We start from the raw sequence: 21639 nt of genomic DNA, 5'->3' as shown, positions 1-21639 counted from the left end.
TTTTCATATGGTTGGGAGAAAAGCTAGTGATGCATTAAAACCCACACTCTTTCCATTTCTCCACTCCTGCTGCCTCTGCTGCTGCTGCTGCTGCTGTTCCTGCCAACACATACGCTCCTCGCCCCCATGGTGGGCCCCCACTGCCAGTTCTCCATCCACTGCCACCACGAGCAGAATTCATGCCTCCATTGCACCTGTTTTATGTGGCTCTCCCAGCAACATCCACCTGTCTATAAACAACTTTGGGGGGACCTTGGGACAAGCTAGTGATGGCACCATACTATGGGCGATTTATTGGTAGCCCCTTGTGCAGAGATGGGATCTCAATAAACAAGGACTAAATGGGGGGGCATTAGCAATACTTCCTGTGAGTCTGTGGATTGAACTGTAATCCTGCAGTTGTGGGGATGGACTCTGCACCTCATTAATGGGAAAGGTACTATAGTTCCTTTGCTTTGGAGAATTCCAGCCAGAGTGGTCAATGAACAAACATTGAAAAATTTCCCGGGGCAGGCACAGACAGGGATGAGAACAGTGAAGACGCAGGAATTAGAGAAACAGTAAGTGGATCCAGGAAGGCACTTGCAAAGAGATTTAAAACAGAGTCATCTAAACATGAGTAGCAGAAACTCAGCAGCAAGATGCTTGGAAACTCAAAATACCTAACGGTACTAGCCTGTGCCTCAGACCTGACTACTCACCTTCCCCACACTCCCTGCTCTGCCCAAGGGCCCAGTCTCATTGTAGACTTCAACAATATATCTGAGTGTAGTATTGAGTATTGACATATTGAATACAGTACTCAATGACTATTTGCCAAATTGGATTGAATCGTCAATAATTTGTTCAACCCTGAAGGCCCTTTTTGCTAGTGTAGAGAAGTCAGGCTGTTCTGAACAGAAAGAGATAGACTTACATTGTAGGAGGAGGGATTTCACTGGAAACACAGGAACATTCTTCTCTGATAGTGAAGAGTAGAGAACACTGGATAAATGGTAGAACCTCTTTCTTTAGATATCTTTTTAACAAAAAGATTGAACACAATCTCCTACACAGGAAATGTAGGAATACATGACACTTAATACTTTATATTCTGGATGACCTCTTTCAGAGGGGTCAGTCCATAAAGAGTCATAGTGGCCTGATGCCCTGGTAACTAGTTCTAGTGACCAGGATGTCTAAGCACTGGCCCGGATTGCTTTGTGCAAGATGTCCTTGATTGCTCGAAAAGATCAGATGGAACCTTTCCCATGAACCTAACGAAGACTTGTCCAGATCTTAGGGCCAAAGATCTAGATTTTGGTGGGCCCCTTTAAACACACACACACCCATACACACATTCAAAAATAGAATGCAGAAATATTATTTCTTGATTTTTCTGGCTATCCTTTGTCGTACTGCAAGGAATACAATCTTTGGAAAAATAAAAGAGTGTAGCAATACTGGGCTGTCAAAATGGAAGCTATGGGAGGGCCTGTGAGCAAAGGGCCCCATGCAGTTTAAAGCTTGGGGCCATAAGCTTGCCTCTTTTTCAGGAGCTTTGTAGTGAGATTAAAAATAGTGTCTAGATGATTAAATAAAGGACAGAGTTCATGGATTCATCGGATACTTTAAATCTTGTGTTTTAAAATGAAACCAGCTATGAAGGGATGACTTATAGGATATTCCACAAGGGAATTCCAACAGAACTGTTTTGGGAGATTAAACGATTAGGCTCATACCCCCGAAAGCCGTATTTTAAAAGATCAGAGGTTTAATCATTGTGATACTGGTGCCTTCGATAAAAGTATATTTAAATTAAGGTGACTCATTTAGAAAGCTATTATCAAGGGTGTTTCAGTATTTTCAATGAAAAATTTTTCTTGGAGGGTGAAAGTTTAGAACATGAGTTCAAAGGATATGGTGAAAAGTAACCAATTTCCCCCTGGATCACACATTCACTAGAGAAGATCTATACTTAAGAACACCGCTTCTAATGCTTATAATAAGGGATGTAGAGGATGTAATATGAAAGACCTTAGTATATAAAGATGATTTAATATCAAATAAAAAAATAAAGTACCAATTCTGGTAAATAAAAACGAAGATTTAAAAGATACTCTTCCTTCATTCACATGTTGCTTATTTTTTAGTTATGTGCGAAAATTAAACATGAGGACAATGGGGAAACGCACTTTAAACTATTGATTTAAAAAGATTCGTCTGGAGTTTCATGAAAAGACATTTGCTCACTATTATTGAGATGTTTTGATAAATGTTACACTCTACTGTGGTCCCCAATCCCTGGGCTGCAGACTGACACTGGTCTGTGGCATATTAGGGACCCGGACACACAGCTCTACAGCTGCCCCCCCAACACCCGGCCTCCACTATCCGTGGAAAAATTGTCTTCCATGAAACTGGTTCCTGGTGCCGAAAAGGTTGGGGACCACTGCTCTATAAGATAACCTTCACGTAAATTGGGCTTCCTAGATTTAAAGCATAGAAACATAGTTTGTTTTTTCCTTTAAATAATGTTTTATATTGTCTGTTCATCTGTTCTTATTAATGAGGGCTTTTCCTACCTAATAAAGTCTTGGCACGTTTTGAAAACCATATGTATTTAACTCCTAAGACCACAAAATTTCATCTTCTCCATGAAGCCTCTTCAGTATGAGGGCTTCCTGCTGACCTCCTAGAGCATTTCTTGTGTGACACTTTTGGCATATGATATTACTGTCTCTCCTATTGTGGTTTACAGCTGGTAGGTGGTGGTATTTAGAATCTAAGTCCCAGTATAGTGGACGTTATAGGCTGCACTTGACTACTTCGTTTATTTGTTATGTGAATTTCTCATCTCTACCGTATTATAAAACAGAATGCTCCCTGAGATAAGGACCCTGCCATTTCTGTATCTCCCATAGAACATAAGGCTATGCAGGGCATAAAGAAAGCACTCAGGAGCCGGTAGGTGACCAGGTGAACTGAGTTAAGTTATTTTATGGGCCAGAGGGGGTCAGCCCAGAGAACATCAAGACCAAGCTATAGTACATGTGACTTTGTGTGTGTGTGTGTGTACCTACCTATATCTATATCTTTATATTTAATATTGAGATATATTAATATATAATAAAATTAGCCCTTTGTGGAAGCAGAAAATTAAATATTCTGTCTAATTTCATTTGAACCTCATTCCTATGAGATATCGAGGAAAACACTGAATTATTCCCATTTAACAGATAGGGGCAATGGAAATCAGGCAAAGAGCAATTCATTTCTTTGCTTGCAGTGATGCAAATTAGCCACGGTCTGCACACTGGTCCTCAGTATTCCTCACACTCAGTTCGGTATCTTATCCCCATGACCCCATTGCTACTTTTCACATGGGAAAGATTTTCACATATTTAAGCCCTAAGTGAAGACAAATAGCAAGTTGCATAAGAAAACGAATTTCAACGTATTAACCAGATCATCTGAGTATCCATTATTTTTCTAAGTTCTTACCGTGACTGTGAAAGCATGGACGGTAGAGCTGTTAAACGTCGGGTCATCTGGTCTCTGCTGGTAGACCACGCGGTACTGGGAGATAATGCCATTCGGAGATTCCGGCTTCGTCCAGTTCAGCAGAACCGAATGAGCACTGGTGGCTTGAGCCCAAGGAGCTGGAAAATCTTGAGGTGGGGCTTCCAGAGTCCGTACTGATGACCACAGGCTTTCTACTGAGCCTCTGGAGTTGTGGGCTCTGACCCGATATTCGTAGAACGTGAAAGGCCTCAGAGTGTCTGCAGCATCAGTAAATTCAAGGGCTCCTTCTGACCAGATGAACAAAAGAGACTCTTCTTCAAGGCCAGCAGGACGCCTGAAAGGAAACCAAGCAGGCAACCAGTGACAGCTGCACACTTCAAAACAACGTTTGTAGACGGACTAAGAAATTGCTTTTTAGAAGACTTTGTCAATGCAACTTTTCAGCTGTTCCTTTCTGGTGTCATGATGAAGAAAGGCCAGATGGAAGAATACATCAGAGGGAGGTCTGACTCAGTATCACTTTTTAAATGTAGTACACACACACACACACACACACACATATACACACACATGCACTCATATTGCACTGATTATAAAGAAATGCATATACTTCCTAGAAAACATGGAAAATACAGAACTTTAAAAATACATAAAATGTGAAACATCACTCCAATCACATTTTGTTGCATTACCTTCTAGACCTTTTCTCTTTAAAACAAAATACACATGCAATAAAAGAAACAAACAGTATTTTAAAATTCCAAAAATACAGAAGCATATATTAAACACTATTAACACGTTTTTCTGTATTTTTGTGATTTTTGTCTGTAGGTCTGTATGTGCATATGTGTGTGTGCACATGCAGTTATACTGGAGTTTCATGTTTTGCACAACTGGAACATACAATATACAATGATTGGAGTCTGATATTATTGGGGATCCTTACCCTTCTATGGTAGATGGATTTCAGTAAAGGTCTCAATTTGTCTGTCTCCCTGTATCTCTGCTTTTTGCTACTATGCTCCCAAACTCACTCTGAGGTTGGCCTTATGACTTTCTTCAGCTAATGGGACAGTAGCAAATAGGGTGACTACAGAGACTTAAAAAGTGTTTGCACATGAAGCTGACCCTCTCGCTGTTTTGGGGCCCATAAGATCACTGTGTGAAAAAGCCCACGCTAGCATACTGGAAGATGAGAAACTATGAAGAGAAGCTCATAGTTTTTGTGGTCTTTTACCTATTTTGCATCTGTTTCTAGGATGTTGAAAAAATGTTTTAAATTTGTTTCCTACATGTCACTTACTTTCTCTTCATTTAAATCTTCTTTTCTTGAACTAAACTATAACCTCTCAAAGTAAGGAACATTTTTTTAATACATCAAGACCATTCTTTCTTATACATTTGTTGTTGTTATATGATATATCAATAAGCCTTTCTTCAGCACTTTTATATACCAGACATTGTATCAGGAGCAGAGGTACAAAGTTAAACACACTCCTTACTTAAAGGAACCGACAGCTGGTTAGAGGAGATAGAGCTATGTGTAAATTAATGAAAATAACATGATACTTAATATAATAGAAATTTGCTTTGGAGATCATTAAAGAGCAAAAGTCAAATTCCTTTTAGATGTCTCCTCCAAAACCTAGTTAAATGCAGAGCATGCTCACAAAATTCTTTTGACTGTCTGAGAATGGGATTGTTTAGTCCTGTCTTTAGAGTCTGTTGATAACAAAACTAGGGTCCATGCATACTCTTTTGGTACTAACTATATAGAGCATTAAGCATCTAAGTAAGAGAAATGGAATTGTCAGTTGTTGGCATGGCCCTAAACATCTGATATTTCATTGGGAATAGTTCTCTGCTCATCCAGATGTAAAATCCTGTTGCAGATCTGCTAGAAAGGGAAGTTCCTGAGGAACTGTGGTTGGTAGTAATGTATCTGTGTATTCTCAGCATCTGAGCCCAGTAAGCATTCATTTTTTTCAAGTGAATGGCTAAAAGGCACATAATTCCATGGCTTTTCTGTATCTTTGCCTCATCTCTACCAGCTCTTAATATTTCTTATTAGGGCAGTATTCTAGGTTGAGGAAGAATGTCACCGAGATACGGACCCTCCTCCTGCAACTCACTCTCTAGTTGCTGAAGTTGAGAAGAGAGTGATGAATAAATCAATATTTTCCAGTCTGTTAGGAGTATTTCATTAACACACCCTTCAGATGCTGGAAAATTCACATGCTGCCATATTAGATTAACCGGCTCCATCAAAACGTAAAGGGTTATTAAGACGGAGTAAATGACAGTACCTTTCCCAAAAAGGCAGGATATGTAAAATCTTTGGCTTTGGGAATTCGATGATTCTCAAGTCGATAAATCACTATGACCTAAGTATGAGCAATGACAAGCTTCCTGCTGGAGGCTATAGAGGCTTCATAGATACCTCTCAGTGACCTGCAATTACGGTTCGGAAACCCACCTCATTATTGCTTGCTACCATGTGTGGACCAGATTCTGCACTCAGTGTCGGTTTGCAGGGTTTGGCCTTTGTACTTGCTGCAGATATCAGGTACCAGGTGTGTCATTGGGAGGGATCCATTCTAATGAGAACCACAGGGCTCATAGCCAAGGACTCCTCTCAGTGATTTTTAAAAAGGTGTTTGCTAGGAACACAATGCAGCAAATAAACCTATGACAGTCTATGGGGAAGTTATATTTTCTATTTTGTCTGGTTTTAGCCTTTCTGTGACAATTCAATTAATTTTTATTAAACTCTTCTGAATTCCCAAATTGAGATGTAGTCGTGGTTTCTACAAAACTGACAGTCTTAAAAATCTGCCTAAATGTTAATTTAAAAAATATATACTATTTAAGAGATCAAGTATTATATTAGACCCAAGTTTATCCACCAAAACAATTAAAGGATGCAACCTGGCTAAATATATATAATCACTAGTGATTATTTGATAAATTAGTATCACGGAGAGGTAAACGTCCCATCTGTGGTGCTAAAAAATATAATCTCTTTATGTTTGAATACACTTTGAGCAGAAGTGGTTGAGTAGACCACAATTATTCCTAATCTATTTAAGATTTAGGTTTTACATGTTCATTTCACTGGAAGTGTTTCCTCCTGAATAGTCTGTGTTTAGAGAAATCACATTTTCAGTTCTCTCTGAATAGCCAAATGGTTCTTTGCTTAAGCTCAGTTGGGAAATACTTTGGTAATACATTTTTCTAACTAGAGTTACTTTAATGTTGCCTAACACTAAGAGGAAAACAAAAATAAGTATGAAAACTAGGAACTACGTATTTTAAAAGGCATTCATACTGACGTTATCCCAATGTAGGATACTCTTTTTAAGAGCTCCTTTCTCTCTCTCTGCCCGGCCCCCCCAGCAATTGTCACTGCTTATCTTTAAAAGTAATTAAAACAAAATCCTAGAACTCAATGCATTTCCCATAACTATTTTAAAATTATGAAACCACCACCCCCACTCCATGAAGAATATTAAGAATCCTCCAAATTTAAATACATAGCCAGAAATATCTATAGTCGGAGGAGAAAGGTCATGGTCCTGGCTCTGCCACTTAGTTCAGTGACCTTGGGCAAACTCGCCTGTGTCCTCTAGTTTCCATTTCATTTAGTAAACCGGAGTTAGTAACATCATAGTATCTAACAAACTCCCCAGAATTCTTATAAGAGTTAAAGCACGTAAAATCATTAGGTAAGATGTAATACATGATACAAATGAAGCTATCATAGAGATGACGTCCAAAGCTGCATTTCAGAGGACACATCTGGCACTTGTGTAAAGTCTGCCTTGAACAGAGAGGTCATCCCAGGAGTTCACGTGAAAATAAATGACGATCTGGAATTAGGTTGCTGGTAGAGCAAATGGAAACATAAGTGATTTACGAAATGCTTTTTGAAGGTGAATGAATCATCAAGCTTTGTTGCATGAGTGTCTGCTCTGGTGTTAAGGGAAGAGACATCAAAGACCTTCCAAAAATTTTAGGAGAATCTTCAGTGATTTACCATGCAAAATGGCCTGTGCTTACCACGCACCTGCTGATTCTCCAAAGCATCTACCCTCTGAGATTTATATTCCCATTTTTATATTCCAGTCACAGTCAAATGCTTGCCTACAGATCCCTCATATTCCATGATATTTCATGCTTCCACAGCTTTGGTATCTGTCAATTCTGTGTGGCAATGCCTCTCCCTATCTTCCTTCCTATTCTACTCATTGCTATAGGCTAACTTCAATTCATCTTCTAAAATTCTACTCCCACTTTTTCCAGAAAGTCTTTTCCTTGCTTCTCTCTCAAATACAGTTATCATATCCTTCTATGTGCTCTTTTTTTAAATTGATTCACTTGCCACACTATATAGTAACGTATGTTCCTTTTTTATATCTATAATGCTATGCTACAAGCTCCCTGAAGGCCAGGACTCTATGTTTTTTATCTATACATTCTCAGCACCTAGTGAAGCATAGCACAGTGTATTACACAATTAAGTATTTTTTGAAGCAATGACTGGGTGACTGGTTGACAAGAAGAGTCCAAGATTCTCTGAAACCTGATCAACAAGAAAAATGTGCTATTACTAAGTTATTGTCTCTCAGCTCTAAACCTACCCATCTATATTTGGCGTTTATGGGGGTGGTGCTCAGAGCCTGAAATCCACATTTCTGCTTTACCACCTGACTCAATGTTGGGATCTGCCAACAGGGGGCACCAGAGGGCGATCAGAAAGGTGAAAGTAAAAAGGAACCTACTCTTTCCTATTGCTTTGTTAGTTAGCTGTCAATATATCTCCCCAGCAAGGATTCTTCATCTTGGAAGGAGCAGTTCCTTTCCCCTTGGGAGCAGATGATTCCAGAATGCAATTTTTCCAACACTTGGGAAACTAACCTCATTTCATGCTTCCACTTCCAGACACCTCAGATGTCTGGGTCTCAGCCTCACAGGCACCCTCCTCTAAATGTCTAAGTTTTAATAATTCCAACCACTTGCGTTTGTTTCCTCAGTCTTAAGAGCAGTAGCTGTTTCCTGTATTGGCCACCCCCATCCTATCTTAGAGTTCTCTTTTTATCCTTTCAGTTACCTAGTTAACAAATTTATAACTAGTTACTACTTATTTATATTAAATTCCTTCTGTTAGAGTAACTGATGTGGTTTCTCTCTCCTGATTACACCTTGATTGCTACAGAAAGTGATGATGATGTTCACAGAAAGAGGGCAACAGGCAAATCATAAAGAGGGTGATGACAGATTTGCATCTGGAGGCACCGAATTTATTATTTTGTCTTTATTGCACCATGTGATATATTGATTGCAAAAAATAATTAGCAAATACAGATGAACAAAAACAGAAGTATTTAAAAGAATTATCCATAACCTATCATTTAGAGGTAAGCACTGTTAATGCTATTTTTGTGTTTAACGTTCTAGACGTTTTTCATACACATGTAAATATAAAGAATATATTATCTATTTAAAGAAAAACATAATCATATTAGGCATAGTGTTGTGCCCCTACAAATAGCAAAAAAAGATTCCAGCCAAACCTGGCCATTCCCCGAATCCTGGGTTTTAGATTGGCAATTGTGCTTATTCTATTGATTTTGTCCACCTAAGATGTCTTTGCCATCAGGCTCTGCTTGTTAAAATCTACCTACCACAAACAAAACAGAATACAAAGTCCTGAAATGGACTACATGACACACGGGAATTTTGTAAGAGTGGCATTTCAAATCTATGGATTATAATATAATGTTGAAAAACTCGATAATATTCTTTTTGGAAAGTGAATTCCTATCTCATTCCTTATAACAAAACTAATGCCATATACAGAAAAAAGGAGGAGAGTCATAAAAGTACTGGAAGAAATAACTGATGTATTACTTTTAATACGATCACTAAAGAGAGACCTACCTTAACATAAAGAGTATAGACAAGTTAACAAGGAATTATTCAATAGAAAACATCTAAGAATATAATATTATACATGCTCACATCCAAACAGCAAATAAATATTGGAAATAAATGAATTACCTTACTTATAATGATCAAAAATTTAATTAAAACAATAATAATATGCTATTTAAAATATGGAACTGACAAAGATTTGGAAGATTGATAAGACCCAGTATTAAGAGGAATTTTCTGAACTAGAAATTCTTATATATAATATTTGGAAGACAATTTAGCAATCTCTAAAAATTTTAAATGCAGAAAAGTTTGCCCCAGTACTTCTAGTGCTAAGAATAATTCTCCATATCCTTATAGTAAGGATGTTTATTAGAGAATTGCTATAGTAATGAAAACTTAGAAATCATCTATCTTGCCATCAGCAAGGTACTGGCTAAATAATATATGATACACATCCACATAACGGAATATTGGTGAGTCATTAAAAGAAATGAAGTATGTGTATATGTATATACATTATCTTTTATAAATGCTCAAAAAATTGCAGAACAGCATGGAGAATATGATTCTTTTTATGTAAAAAATGCAAACAGAAAACATCGATGTTAATATATTAAAATTAATAGTGTTACTTCTATTGATGGAAATTATATATGCCATGGATAAGTTATAAGAAGGATAAGTTATAAGAAGGAATTTAGTAATCTTCTGTACTGTTAAAACTTTTTTCCAACAAACAAATTTCTTTTACAATTTAAATAGTCATTAAATTTTTATTTTGTAAGGCTTAGTCTCAATGACATCAACTTTATGAAGTCTTCCATGAATATTCTAGACACAGAGAATTCTCTCCTCTAAATTTTCTGGTAAATATTTCTATTTCCTGGATTATATCGCACTCTTTTGTTTATTTATTTAGCTTGCCTTGTATCTCCCACTATAGTGAAGATTGTTGGTAATAGGGCTCAGGTCTCATAGATCTTTATATCTCCCTCAATAGATCTGTACATATATATATATGTATATCTATCTATTTCAATATTTATAACTATATCTATCTTTCCACACAACACAGATTGAATTACATCAAAACTCCTTTGCCTTTGGTACAATGCTCACAGTTTCTTAGTTAACTCAATCTGCTTAATTGTCCTTTCTATATAATTATTTTTAGTTCCTTGTTTGGAATACCCTTCCATATCATACCTCCTTCAAAACTATCTGAGATTTTATCCTTTCAAATCCTACTGTATACTCAGAAGGAAGCTTCATCATTTGTTTCTATTTTCATAGTGTTTACAGAATATTTTTGTATAGTTTTGTCTTTCAATGTACATTGAGCAAATCTTTTCATTTATTTAAAGAGAAAGCTCACGAAAGTAATAAACCCCAAGCAATTTGGTCTCTACTAAAATGGAAGCTCCCAGTGGGAGCAGATCACTTTATTATGTGTTTTGTAAAGTCCTGAGATAACATGTTTGATGGGTTTAGTAGATGAAGTGATGAGATTTTTTCTATTTGCAAGATTACAGAGATAAGATAAAGGGGGAATACCTTAGAATCATTATTATACAAGCCAAACTCACTGTAAGAAGGAAGCAAATGCCCAAGATGGTCTTGTCTATGTCCTGTCAATAAACAGGTTACACAACACTGACTTAAACGTTGTCCCTATTCTTAATCAAAAAACTTTATAGGTATGGTGGTACATGCCTGTAATCCCAGCTACTCCAGAGGCTGAGGAAGGAAGATGGCTTGAGGCCAGGACTTTGAGACTGCAGTGAGTTATGATCACATTACTGCCCTCCAGCCTGGGGTGACAGAGTGAGATCCTGTTTCTAAAATAAATAAATAAACCAAATAAGGCCCGGCACCGTGGCTCACGCCTGTAATCCTAGCACTCTGGGAGGCCGAGGCAGGTGGATTGTTTGGGCTCAGGAGTTCGAGACCAGCCTGAGCAAGAGCTAGACCCTGTCTCTATTAAAAATAGAAAGAAATTAACTGGACAACTAAAAACATATATAGAAAAAATTAGCCGGGCTTGGTGGCACATGCCTGTAGTCCCAGCTACTTGGGAGGCTGAGGCAGGAGGATCACTTGAGCCCAGGTGTTTGAGGTTGCTGTGAGCTAGGCTGACACCATGGCACTCTAGCCCAGGCAACAGAGTGAGACTCTGTCTCAAAAAATAAAAAACAGAGATTGCAGGGTAACGTCTTTATATGAGATTGCAGGAAAGGATGTTAGGATAAGTACAGATAGTAAGTAATACCTGGAGGAAATGTAAAGAGTTTATACTAGCTAGCCTTAAAATTCTAAAATTAAAGACTTTTAGGCAATTTATTTTATTCTGGCTTTAGTATACAAAAAATTTGGTTTCTAAAGGGAAGCATCTAAGTTCATACATTTTAAAAATTAATATTACTGAAAAATATTTATGAAATGTGGTTATGTAGTACATGAGTGTGTGTGTCTGTGTGTGCATGTGCACGTTACCCTGCAATCTCTGTTAAAGAAATAAACCAAATAAATAAAATCTGCTGTTTGGAAAGGGTAAAATAAAAGAAAAAAAATTTAAAAACGCTTTATAGGAAATCTTTTTTTTTTTGTGGCTTACATTAAGTCAACAAAGTAGCCCAAATTAACAAGTAAACAAAGCACAAGCAATCCCATTAATAGTTTATCGGTAGTAGGTTATTTTGTTTTGTTTTTGAAATCTTAAACATCTTTTCTCTTTATTAGGGCAGACACTTTTTAATAGGGTAATATATCTAGAGGTGATATTTAAACAATAGAAGAAAATCATAGAAGGGAAAATGATCTGGAGTGTCCGCGAGAACAGGGACCAGCATTTTCAGATGAGATAGGCAAGTTGGCTTACTGCAATTGAATGGAAACATCTGCATGGGCCAAACCCCATCTTTGGTTTGAGCTAAATGTATTTCCTTTGGTGGTGATAGAAGAAAGAGGCGGCAAATGATGAAGCAGGAATTACATGCCATCACCTCCTCAGAAATACTGCAGGCTTGTGGCTGTAAGTATCTAAGGGGCTCTCTGCAGTCTTGAAATGAAAAAGAACTATGTGTCTACATTCTATTTCTGTCCTTACAAATTTCTGATTTTTTTTTTTTGGTAGCTATCTAAGAAAAATTTGATATTGTTGTTGTCTAAGCACATTTAAACTTCAGCTGAAATAACTGCCAAGTGATTCATGCCTATGTAGGTGAATATAACGATTGTATCTGGGGCCCCAGTGTGCCATTTTCATTTCACTTTAAATAAAAAACAAAATGTATCTATGTCAGTCAGTGCCCTTCTGCTGTACTCAGAGGTATCAAACGGGCTACAATTATGATTGTGAAGTGATTGTGTCACAGTGGAGGAAGGTTTATTGCTTTCGAGTCTGCGAGGCAGTAACACATTCTGTTTCATATTACTCTTTATATCATTGTTTGGCTGTGACTAGAATAATCAAATGCCATCAAATGCTGTCAAATTCAATTTACAGTATTTTTCATTGAAGTGGGCTTTCTGCATTCTATTTCCTGTTTTCCCTCTCCATAGCTGCCGTGGAATCGTCACTGTAATCATCAGCTTTATTTACAAAACCAACAGAGTGGAGCCACGTCCTGGTCTGTAACAGATACTTTATTTCCCTTTATTCAGAATAGGAATTTGATGTGCTTTTCTCATACAATTAGCATTAAGTAGATGAAAGAAAACTATTTCAAGAGGATGGGCATTTTTAGAGCCTGCACTAATGTGCTTAGCGTAAAATGTAAATTCACATCAGCCAGTTTTACATGTTCCTGTGTATTTGAATCAGAAATATTATTCTTCAAATTAATGTTTACTGGGAAGAAATTTGGCCTGCTCCCTTTTTGGTAACGTCCTTTACACAACCAGAAATGCAATAATACTTTTTTTTTTCATAATTTCTCTAACAAACCCTTAGCTCATCACTGAAGACTGATGTGAATCAAAGGTTTTCAATATCTCAAGTTTTAAGAGGAGCCTAAAATAGGATTCACTAAGTGTCTGGGGCATAGGACCAAAACAAAGGCAGGCCTCAGGCTGCTGGAGAGACTAACAAAGGATGTTGAAGAGGGGTATGAGGATCTGAGAAGAAGTGTGTTGTTCTTTGTATGCTTAATGTAAACACATGGCTTTTGGAATGGGGTATTCAGTCTGCAAGTCCTGTATGTCTCTAGTGTCTGTGCTTTCAGTCTTAGACGACAAGCTCTCAGTTGACAGGTTCTTTGCCCCATGAACTGTCTGCATTTGACTTTTTCCTTCCCTCCTTCTCCCTTTCCCACTCCCTTCTACCTCCTCCATCCACCTTTTCTCTCTCATTCTTTCTCTCTTCTCTTCTTTCCTCTTTTCCTCCCTCTCTCTCTCCCTCTCCTTCTCCTCCTTGTTCATTATTTATTTAAAGAAAACATTAATTTTAAGCAATGTTCATGTTGATCAGGGGAAGGCTAGGTCAGAGAACAAAATACCCTTCCAAACAGAATGCCCGTGGTCTAGGCTCTCTTTTCCCCTCATCCCCTGTCTCTCTCTTCCCTCTCTTTTCTCAATCTGTCTCCTTTTCTTTTCCCTATCCTCTCTGTCCTTCCTTCTTTTCTTTATTTTGGGTAGATACACTTAATAAATTCTGCACATGATAGTGAAAACAAGCTGCATTAACACTATCTAACCTGCTGAGTGGAGACTCATTAAAACAGAAGGGAAGCTGGAGAGTAGAGCCACTCTAAGTATGAAAAGTATCATCTTTTGAATCTCAACATAAAAGTGATGGGAAATATTAGAATTCTTATCCCAGATCTGGTTCTTCCTCTGGAAAAACTATGCTCTCTTGATCAGTGAGCCTATAGAGAATTGATCTACTGCTTCACCAAACATACAGCTACGTGGGCTATGAGGTCTTAGCTTTCAACAAGATGGCAACCAAAAATGTGATACAGTAGTTGTGGCCTTTTTCCTTGGATGATGTTCATGTGTAAAAGTTTGAGCACCACTCTTAGTCCCCACCAGTCGGTACTTCAAAAAACATGAATTCCCATTCAGTCTCTTATGGAAATAGAAAACATACTTGATTCTGCAGTTCTGGAATAGGACACATTCTTAAATGACTAAAAGTAGTAGTAATAACCCATCTTACCTGTGAATAAAGTAGTTGATGATGACTCCATTCGGTTTTTTAGGTGGCATCCATTTAATCTCTATGCAAGCTGGTCCCAGTGCCTTAAGAACAGGGGAATTAAGATCCAACGGGGCCGCTTCAGATGTTTTCACAAACATTTTGCTGCTAACTCCACAACCTCCTTGAAAAAAAATTGAGGTCTTTAGTAATTTGTCAAGCAAGGGAAAGAGTAACATATGCATATTAAAAGGATAAGGAATACCAGGAAACTTATTTTTCTGAACTTTTGCATAAATTTATATACATATTTCAGACCAGTAATATAAATCTCTATAGGATTTGACCATTTAAGTAGAGAATCATTTTTGGAAAACCTATTAATTAACCATATATTTCTGCAGGCATAAATAATAAAGCATATGCTTGTCCGAACTAAAGTTTCCTTAGTTTACCGCAGTCATTCTAACCAGAGAGTGACAATGCACTTGAATTTCACAAGTGTATGTGTGAGCTACACATTTTGTATGCTCTTAATATTGTATGTTTGCCAATATTTTAAACAAAGGACCATTATTCGAACACACAGGAATCAAACAGTTAATTTGAAGGATATTGTATCTCAATAGCATAGTTTCAGGGACATGGAGATGCAGAAATTGACTTTGCACTTAAATCAAGAAACACTAATTTAAAGCTATTTTCATGTTGATCGGCAGAAGACCGGAGCAGAGAAAGCAACAGCCTTCCAACAAAGATGCCACGGTCTGGTTTGCAGAGAGAAGTAGACACAGCAACTTGTAATTTCCGATATGAATTCAGCATAGCAAAACTGAAACTCCTCATCCTAGCCAACTCTATAGGAACTAGCACTCATTTGGAAACAGAAGTTCCTAAGGACCTGTAACAGAGGAGTTCCAACTATACAATGAATACCAGATTGGTAAATTTCTTTAATCTAAGGTGAACAAAATGTTTTGTACACCAGTATGAGTTACATCTTTTCTTTACTTAGCACTTGGGTGTTATATTTTATATATCATATATATCATACGTTATATAGGTATGTAGATGTATGTATTAGTGTGTCCCTATTAATCTCTATATTTAATGTAAAATGGAGATACAATAATTAATGTGTAGCTCTCTTGATTCCCTGTTCTCCCCTCCTAAATCTCAATTTGTATTTAACCAATTATCCATTTGGAGAGATGAAGGGATTGGAGGAGGCTCTTCCTTAAGACAATGCAGACAGATGATAATGTCACTGACCACAGTCTAAGCCATGAAACTCAAGGTGACAATTTATGTACATGAAATAGGGTTCAAAGAAGCACTGTAAATATGTAAGATTCATTTGGGTGTAACTCAACTTTTAAATAACTTCTCACTTCCCCTTCATGAATAAAATTTAAATAAAACCAAGGTAAATACATTTTCTATGAAATTTTTGTAATACTCATTTTGTTTTATATTACCAATGACTCCTTTATGTGAGCTAGGTGTTTTTCTTTTAAAGGGCCTTATAAAACAAGACTTTGCAAAACCACCATTTTAATATATTTAAATATTCATGATTTAATGTGCAGAAATGCATAATGCTTCACTCGATGCCAGGCTCTGATTTTTCTGGGTAAACAGTCCACTACAAATAAGAAATGAAATGTTAGTCTTTGTCTTTGAACTGAGAATCTATTCCTTTTTAATGAAATACTTTTTCATAAAAGCCCAGGCCAAGTGTCTGAAAGACTTTCACCATTTTGACATGCTTGTATCCTTATCTCATACTGTGTGAATGGAGTCAAATTTTCCAGAAGGGCAGACTGATGACGACCAGCAGAGAAGACCAGAGGTGTTACTCTTCCATCACTGAGCAAGACATTGTACTCCACGGGAATTTGGGGGATGAGGATCCCTTCAAAGAGAGAAAGAGAGAGAGAACATGTATGTATGTTATACAGAATGGTCAACACAATGTGGGTCCTTTAAGAACAACGTATATTTAAAATTTTGTAATTGAAAGGTAGATTGCTGCTTAATATAGCAATTAAAAGCTACATGAAACTTAAGCTAGAAAACATTACAATGTATATTCCAAAAGTAAGAAATGTGTATCACTTATTTTAAAAAAGGATAATAGCTCTATTCAAAGACATACTCTATTGGCAAATAAAAATGAAGGCATGTTTCACTTTCAAAATATAAGGCAATTAGAAATGGTGATATATTTTTTTCCTAATCTTACTTGCTCTTAAAGTACATTAAAAACACCCATTATGTTTGTGATAATTTTTCTATAGAGCATTGTGTATGCATCCTGTCTGACATGTATCTTTGACATAATAGCCCATAAAATATCCAAACCATAGGCTACCTAGAGAATTCCCAGTGCATTAATTATTGAGTCAGGAGAGTTCATTATCAGTGAGACTTATGGATCTAGACACATACGAAATTTGGGTCTAATAATTGTTGTTTTTCACCATTGCTTCCTAAAGAAAGGAAGTCTTGTCATTTTAGCCTCTTCACAATCTATTCATAGAACCACATGCCTGTTAAGTTCATGGTCATGAACAACATACATACTTTCTCAAGAGGATTTGAGCCTTGAATGAAGAATATAATGGAGTTTCCTACTAAATTTTCTCATTGATCTGAGAGTTTATAGTACTTATGGGCTTAGTTACTTACCTTTGTAGTATTTAAATAAATTCGTCTTTACTCTAGAAACAATGGAATCTACAGACAACATTCCTGAGAAACTAGCACAGGACTCAGTGACCTAAGAGAGGTGAGGTCTAAAGAACGAGATCTGATTTTGCTTTTATGTGGCCACATGTTTAAGAGGCAGAAGAGCTAGTACAAACCCAAAATGCTAAGAATTTTGTATCGGATGGATAAAAAAGAAGTCTCTGAAGGAGATATTGATTAAGTTTAGGAGGATTGATAGACCAATTGTTTGCTCAGGAAAGGTGCTAAATTGTGCTGAATTTGGCAATCTAGACTAAGAATTTTTATTTTAAATTTAGAGCATCATAGCTAAAGTGTTACATTTGTTCTAGAAGCTTAAGCTACTACTGTTCTATCATCAAGTACTAAATTCTTCTATGTGGCTTCGTATCTCTCCTGAATTCCAGATTTATATTTTCAACAGCCTACTAGATGTTTCTACATAGATATTCCAAAGAAATCTCACTCTCAACAGCTCCCAAGGAGAATTAGAGAGCTATATTTTCCACTCCCAAACCTGTTCTTTTTTCTGGGTTTCCTCTTTCACTTAGTGATAATACTTTCTTCCTATTTCCGGAAGCTGGAGCCTTAGAGTAAGAACCTTAGTGTTGACTCTGCTTTAGTCATTCCTAAACTCAAGTGACTACTAAATTTATTAATTCTTTCTTCCAGAAATTTGGACTTTATATATAATCAACAACAAGGAAACTTTGGAGGTATAAACAAGAGCCAACCTATATTTTAGGAAGATAATACTGCAGGCAGGTGAAGGATGGATTGAAAACCTGAGAGGCAACAGGTAGGAAGACCAGTCTGAACGTCATTACAGTGGTTGCCACAACAGCACAGACCAGGACAGTCATTTCGTTGCATCCCTGTGTTATGCCAGGCAGCAGGCATTATCCCATTTAATACCCCTAGAATGTTAACTTTTTAAGTCAGGGGCTTTGTTCTCCTCAATGTGGTTTTGGTGCCTAGATTTTAGCAGAAAGTAGCAGCTCAATAAATGTTGATGGAATGAATGAATGAACCCTTAGGACAATACTGGATGGTAAATATTTTTACTATTTTTTTAAAAGATGAGAAAACTAAAGTTCAGAGAAGTAACTTGATTCAGATTATACATTGATTAACTGGGGAAGGTAGAACTTGAACTCAGGCACATTTGATGTCAAAGCTTATCTCTCTATATTTATGCTCTTTTTAGATAATGGAGTCTTGGGGTAGGACAACTGGGGGAAAATGACAAGATCGTTTTGAGAAAACGTGCAGATAGGCAGAACAGTTCTTGTAGACTGATTATTGATTGACTGATTGATTGATTGATTAAGGGTCTCTCCCTGTCACCTGAGCTACAAGAGCCTAATGAGATGCACGGAAACAAATGATGAACGAGTCAGAATCACTGTTGATGGAATAAGCAAATCATAGCTGGATATCTAAAGTACTGAAGACCAAGTTTCCCAATCTGAGATACACATATCCTAGACGTTTATGGGCTCATCTCAAAGTATATTCTGAGACAAGAACAAAGTACAGCAGATCCTAAAATAATGTGGCTTTGTTCAGTGTCGTGTCATTATAATGTTGATGAGAGAAACATACTGATTCCTGGCAGGAGCCACTGTCGGTGTGGAGTTTGCACGTTCTCCCCACGTCTGCCTGGGTTTTCTCCAAGTACTCCGGTTTCCTCCCACATCCCCAAGCTACGCTATTAGGAGAATTGGTGTGTCCACATGGCCCCAGTGTGAGTGAGTGAGTGTGTGTGTGTGTGTGTGTGTGTGTGCCTACGATAGGATGGCATCCTGTCCAGGGCTGGTTCCAGCTTTGTACCCTGAGCTGCCTAGAGAGGCCACCACCACCCTGAACTGGAACAAGCAGATAAATAATTATCTTACTTGTTTTTGTTAATCTTCAGTAAATGTATTTAGTGCTGGTATTTATTTCAATGTTTAATAATAGAAGTGTTTTGGTATTTAGCAGTTTGGTGATGTTTTGGGGACCAGAAATATGTCTTAGGAACTTAATCTTGTTTATATCAATTAGCCTGTGGTCCAATTGGTTTTGTTATATGTCATTTCCCTTAAAATTGGGGTTTCCAAAAACTTATCAATGACATAATGTGAAGACTTAGTGTACATATATCCTTTTGGAATATCACTTTGACTTGCAAAATTGAGGAAATGTATGATTTCCCTATCTGAGCAAGCAAAACCAGCAGAATCCTACTTTTCCCTGTTCACAAAAATTGGATGTGAGTTTTTCTTCCTAAAACATCCAAGACTAGAATAATATATGTACGGTGAGTGATTAGAATTTTTGCTAGCCAGTTGCAGAGTCAAAAACTGAATAGTCACTTCAGAGTGAACCAACTGTGTGACATCAGAAAAAGTTCATGCTGCTATACCAGCGCGTTGAACAGTACTATTCATTGTGTAATCAAAGGGCAACGTAATTTTAGTCTCTCACTATTGCTTTAAAATGAATCCAATGTGGGCAATTTGCTCTAGACATGGGATGAAAAGTTGGCCTCGCCCATAACACTTCTGTTTAGTCTCAGGTAATAGTTCTGTATTATTTTTTCTCCATGAAGAAAAAAACATATATGATGAAGATTAAATGCCTAGAAAATTTGACTATGTTAATTTTTCTCTTTACTAAAATACTGAGGACACATCATAGGCCTATTTAGAGAATATTCTTCAAGGCCTAATTCTCAACTGCAAGACAAAATTGGCAATGTTTTTACTGCTCCCAAGAAGACTGCTATAATTAAAATGAAATTTGAGAGTTGGACGAAGAGAATTGATTATGAGACCATTTGAGAATCAGTCCATCAATGGGTCAGGAAAACTTAAGTACTGTATTAGAGGTGGAAAAAAAAAAAAGGCAATATAATCGTGCTTCTTTTTCTTCCCTACTAAAAATAGTCTTTGGAGAGTGTTACTTGAGGTAGTAAAAGAGATTGAAGAATGAATCAGGGACCCTCTCAATTTCCAATTTGACCTTTCAGCAGGAAGAGATGCTCATGGAAATTTCCATCCAGACAATGGTGGAAAGGTACAGCACGTCACCTCATGTTTTGGGCATTTATCCTTGTTGTTAACCTGCCATAGTCTGTACAACAGTGGAAAAAAAGTTTGTTGCTGTTTGTACCTACATATTTATGACAAACGAAAAGGGGAAGAATTGCCTGGGCATTGAACCTGTTATTGGGGTTAGCTTTCTTCAGATCTCCCTAGTATCCTGAAATATAATAGCATATCACTCTTTAACCAATGAGATTAGTGGAAAACATTTTCCAAAATGATAAGTTCTGTAATAGATTATTTTTCGGATGAAGACAAATAGAACGGAATACGATGGAAAATTTACATGATAGAAAGGAAGACCTTAAAGTAATTACAAGCTTATGATGATTGCTTCAGGCTCTGTTTTCAGACCTCCTGAGACTGCACGTACATTCTGTCTTCTTTGTTCCTAGGATAGGTCTCTTAGAAAAGTTTGGCAAACACACATTCATGAAAAATATGCTATCATTCTTGCTGAACTAGACAAACCACAGAGTGGAGTCAGACAGATCAAATCCTTCTTCTGCCCCAATTTCCCAAGTGACCACTGGCAAATTAACTAAACTCTATGAACACTGGTCCCTTCATGTGGAAAATGATGCTACTAATAGCCACCTCATAAAGAGTTGTGAGGATTAAATTAAAAATATATGTAAAGCATTGCATTATATTTCTGCAATATAGAAAGTGCTTAATAAATGATAGACAAAATTAAATGAAATCAAATGAAATTTTAAAAAAAGATGATACTTTTTATGTCTTCATTTTTGAACCCATTTGTCATATACAGTTGCTATTCCAATTACAAATAAATGTTATATTCATTCAAGTAAATGTCTTCATAACAATATTTTCTTATCTAGTTTTGTCTTTTAAGTGCACTTGGATATGATATCAAGTTGCATTCCTATGAAGATAGTCTATCATTCATTCTTGGCAGTAATTTGGAGTGGTCGTCCCTCTAATTCATCTGAGGTTGCTTTTATTGTATGTCTTCAGTCTGTACCTATTGGTCTACTTCAATGCCTTTCATCCTTCAGGAGGAAACTTTACTAAAAAGGACAGGACTCCCAGAGGGGTCAGTGAGCAAAATCGTACTGCTACCACATCTCAAGTATCAACAAAATCTTGATCTAGTTTGAACACGGTTAGCCAAAGCGTGAACCTGGAAAATGTATTTTTCACATCTTGATTCATCAGAAATAAATGTGCTTTACATATACCTACGAGGTGGTGAAACAGAAAATGCTCCTCTAAGCC

General features: G+C 37.0%; 1 protein-coding gene across 1 annotated transcript in view; it reads right to left on the bottom strand.

Moving 5' to 3' along the window:
* The window catches only part of USH2A (usherin), a 611994-nt gene that overhangs the window by 78776 nt on the left and 511579 nt on the right, over positions 1-21639 (bottom strand). Inside the window, exons 58-60 of the mRNA XM_069459264.1 lie at positions 16335-16493; positions 14600-14762; positions 3484-3838 (exon numbers count right to left, since the gene is read on the bottom strand). Coding sequence (XP_069315365.1) covers positions 3484-3838; positions 14600-14762; positions 16335-16493 — 677 coding nt within the window. The remainder of the gene's footprint in view (positions 1-3483; positions 3839-14599; positions 14763-16334; positions 16494-21639) is intronic.

This window comes from Eulemur rufifrons, chromosome 27 (genome assembly GCF_041146395.1).
Source record: "Eulemur rufifrons isolate Redbay chromosome 27, OSU_ERuf_1, whole genome shotgun sequence".
Classification (NCBI taxonomy): domain Eukaryota; kingdom Metazoa; phylum Chordata; class Mammalia; order Primates; family Lemuridae; genus Eulemur; species Eulemur rufifrons.
The sequence above is the reverse complement of the archived record's forward strand: the minus strand, read 5'-3'. Positions and strand labels throughout refer to the sequence as shown.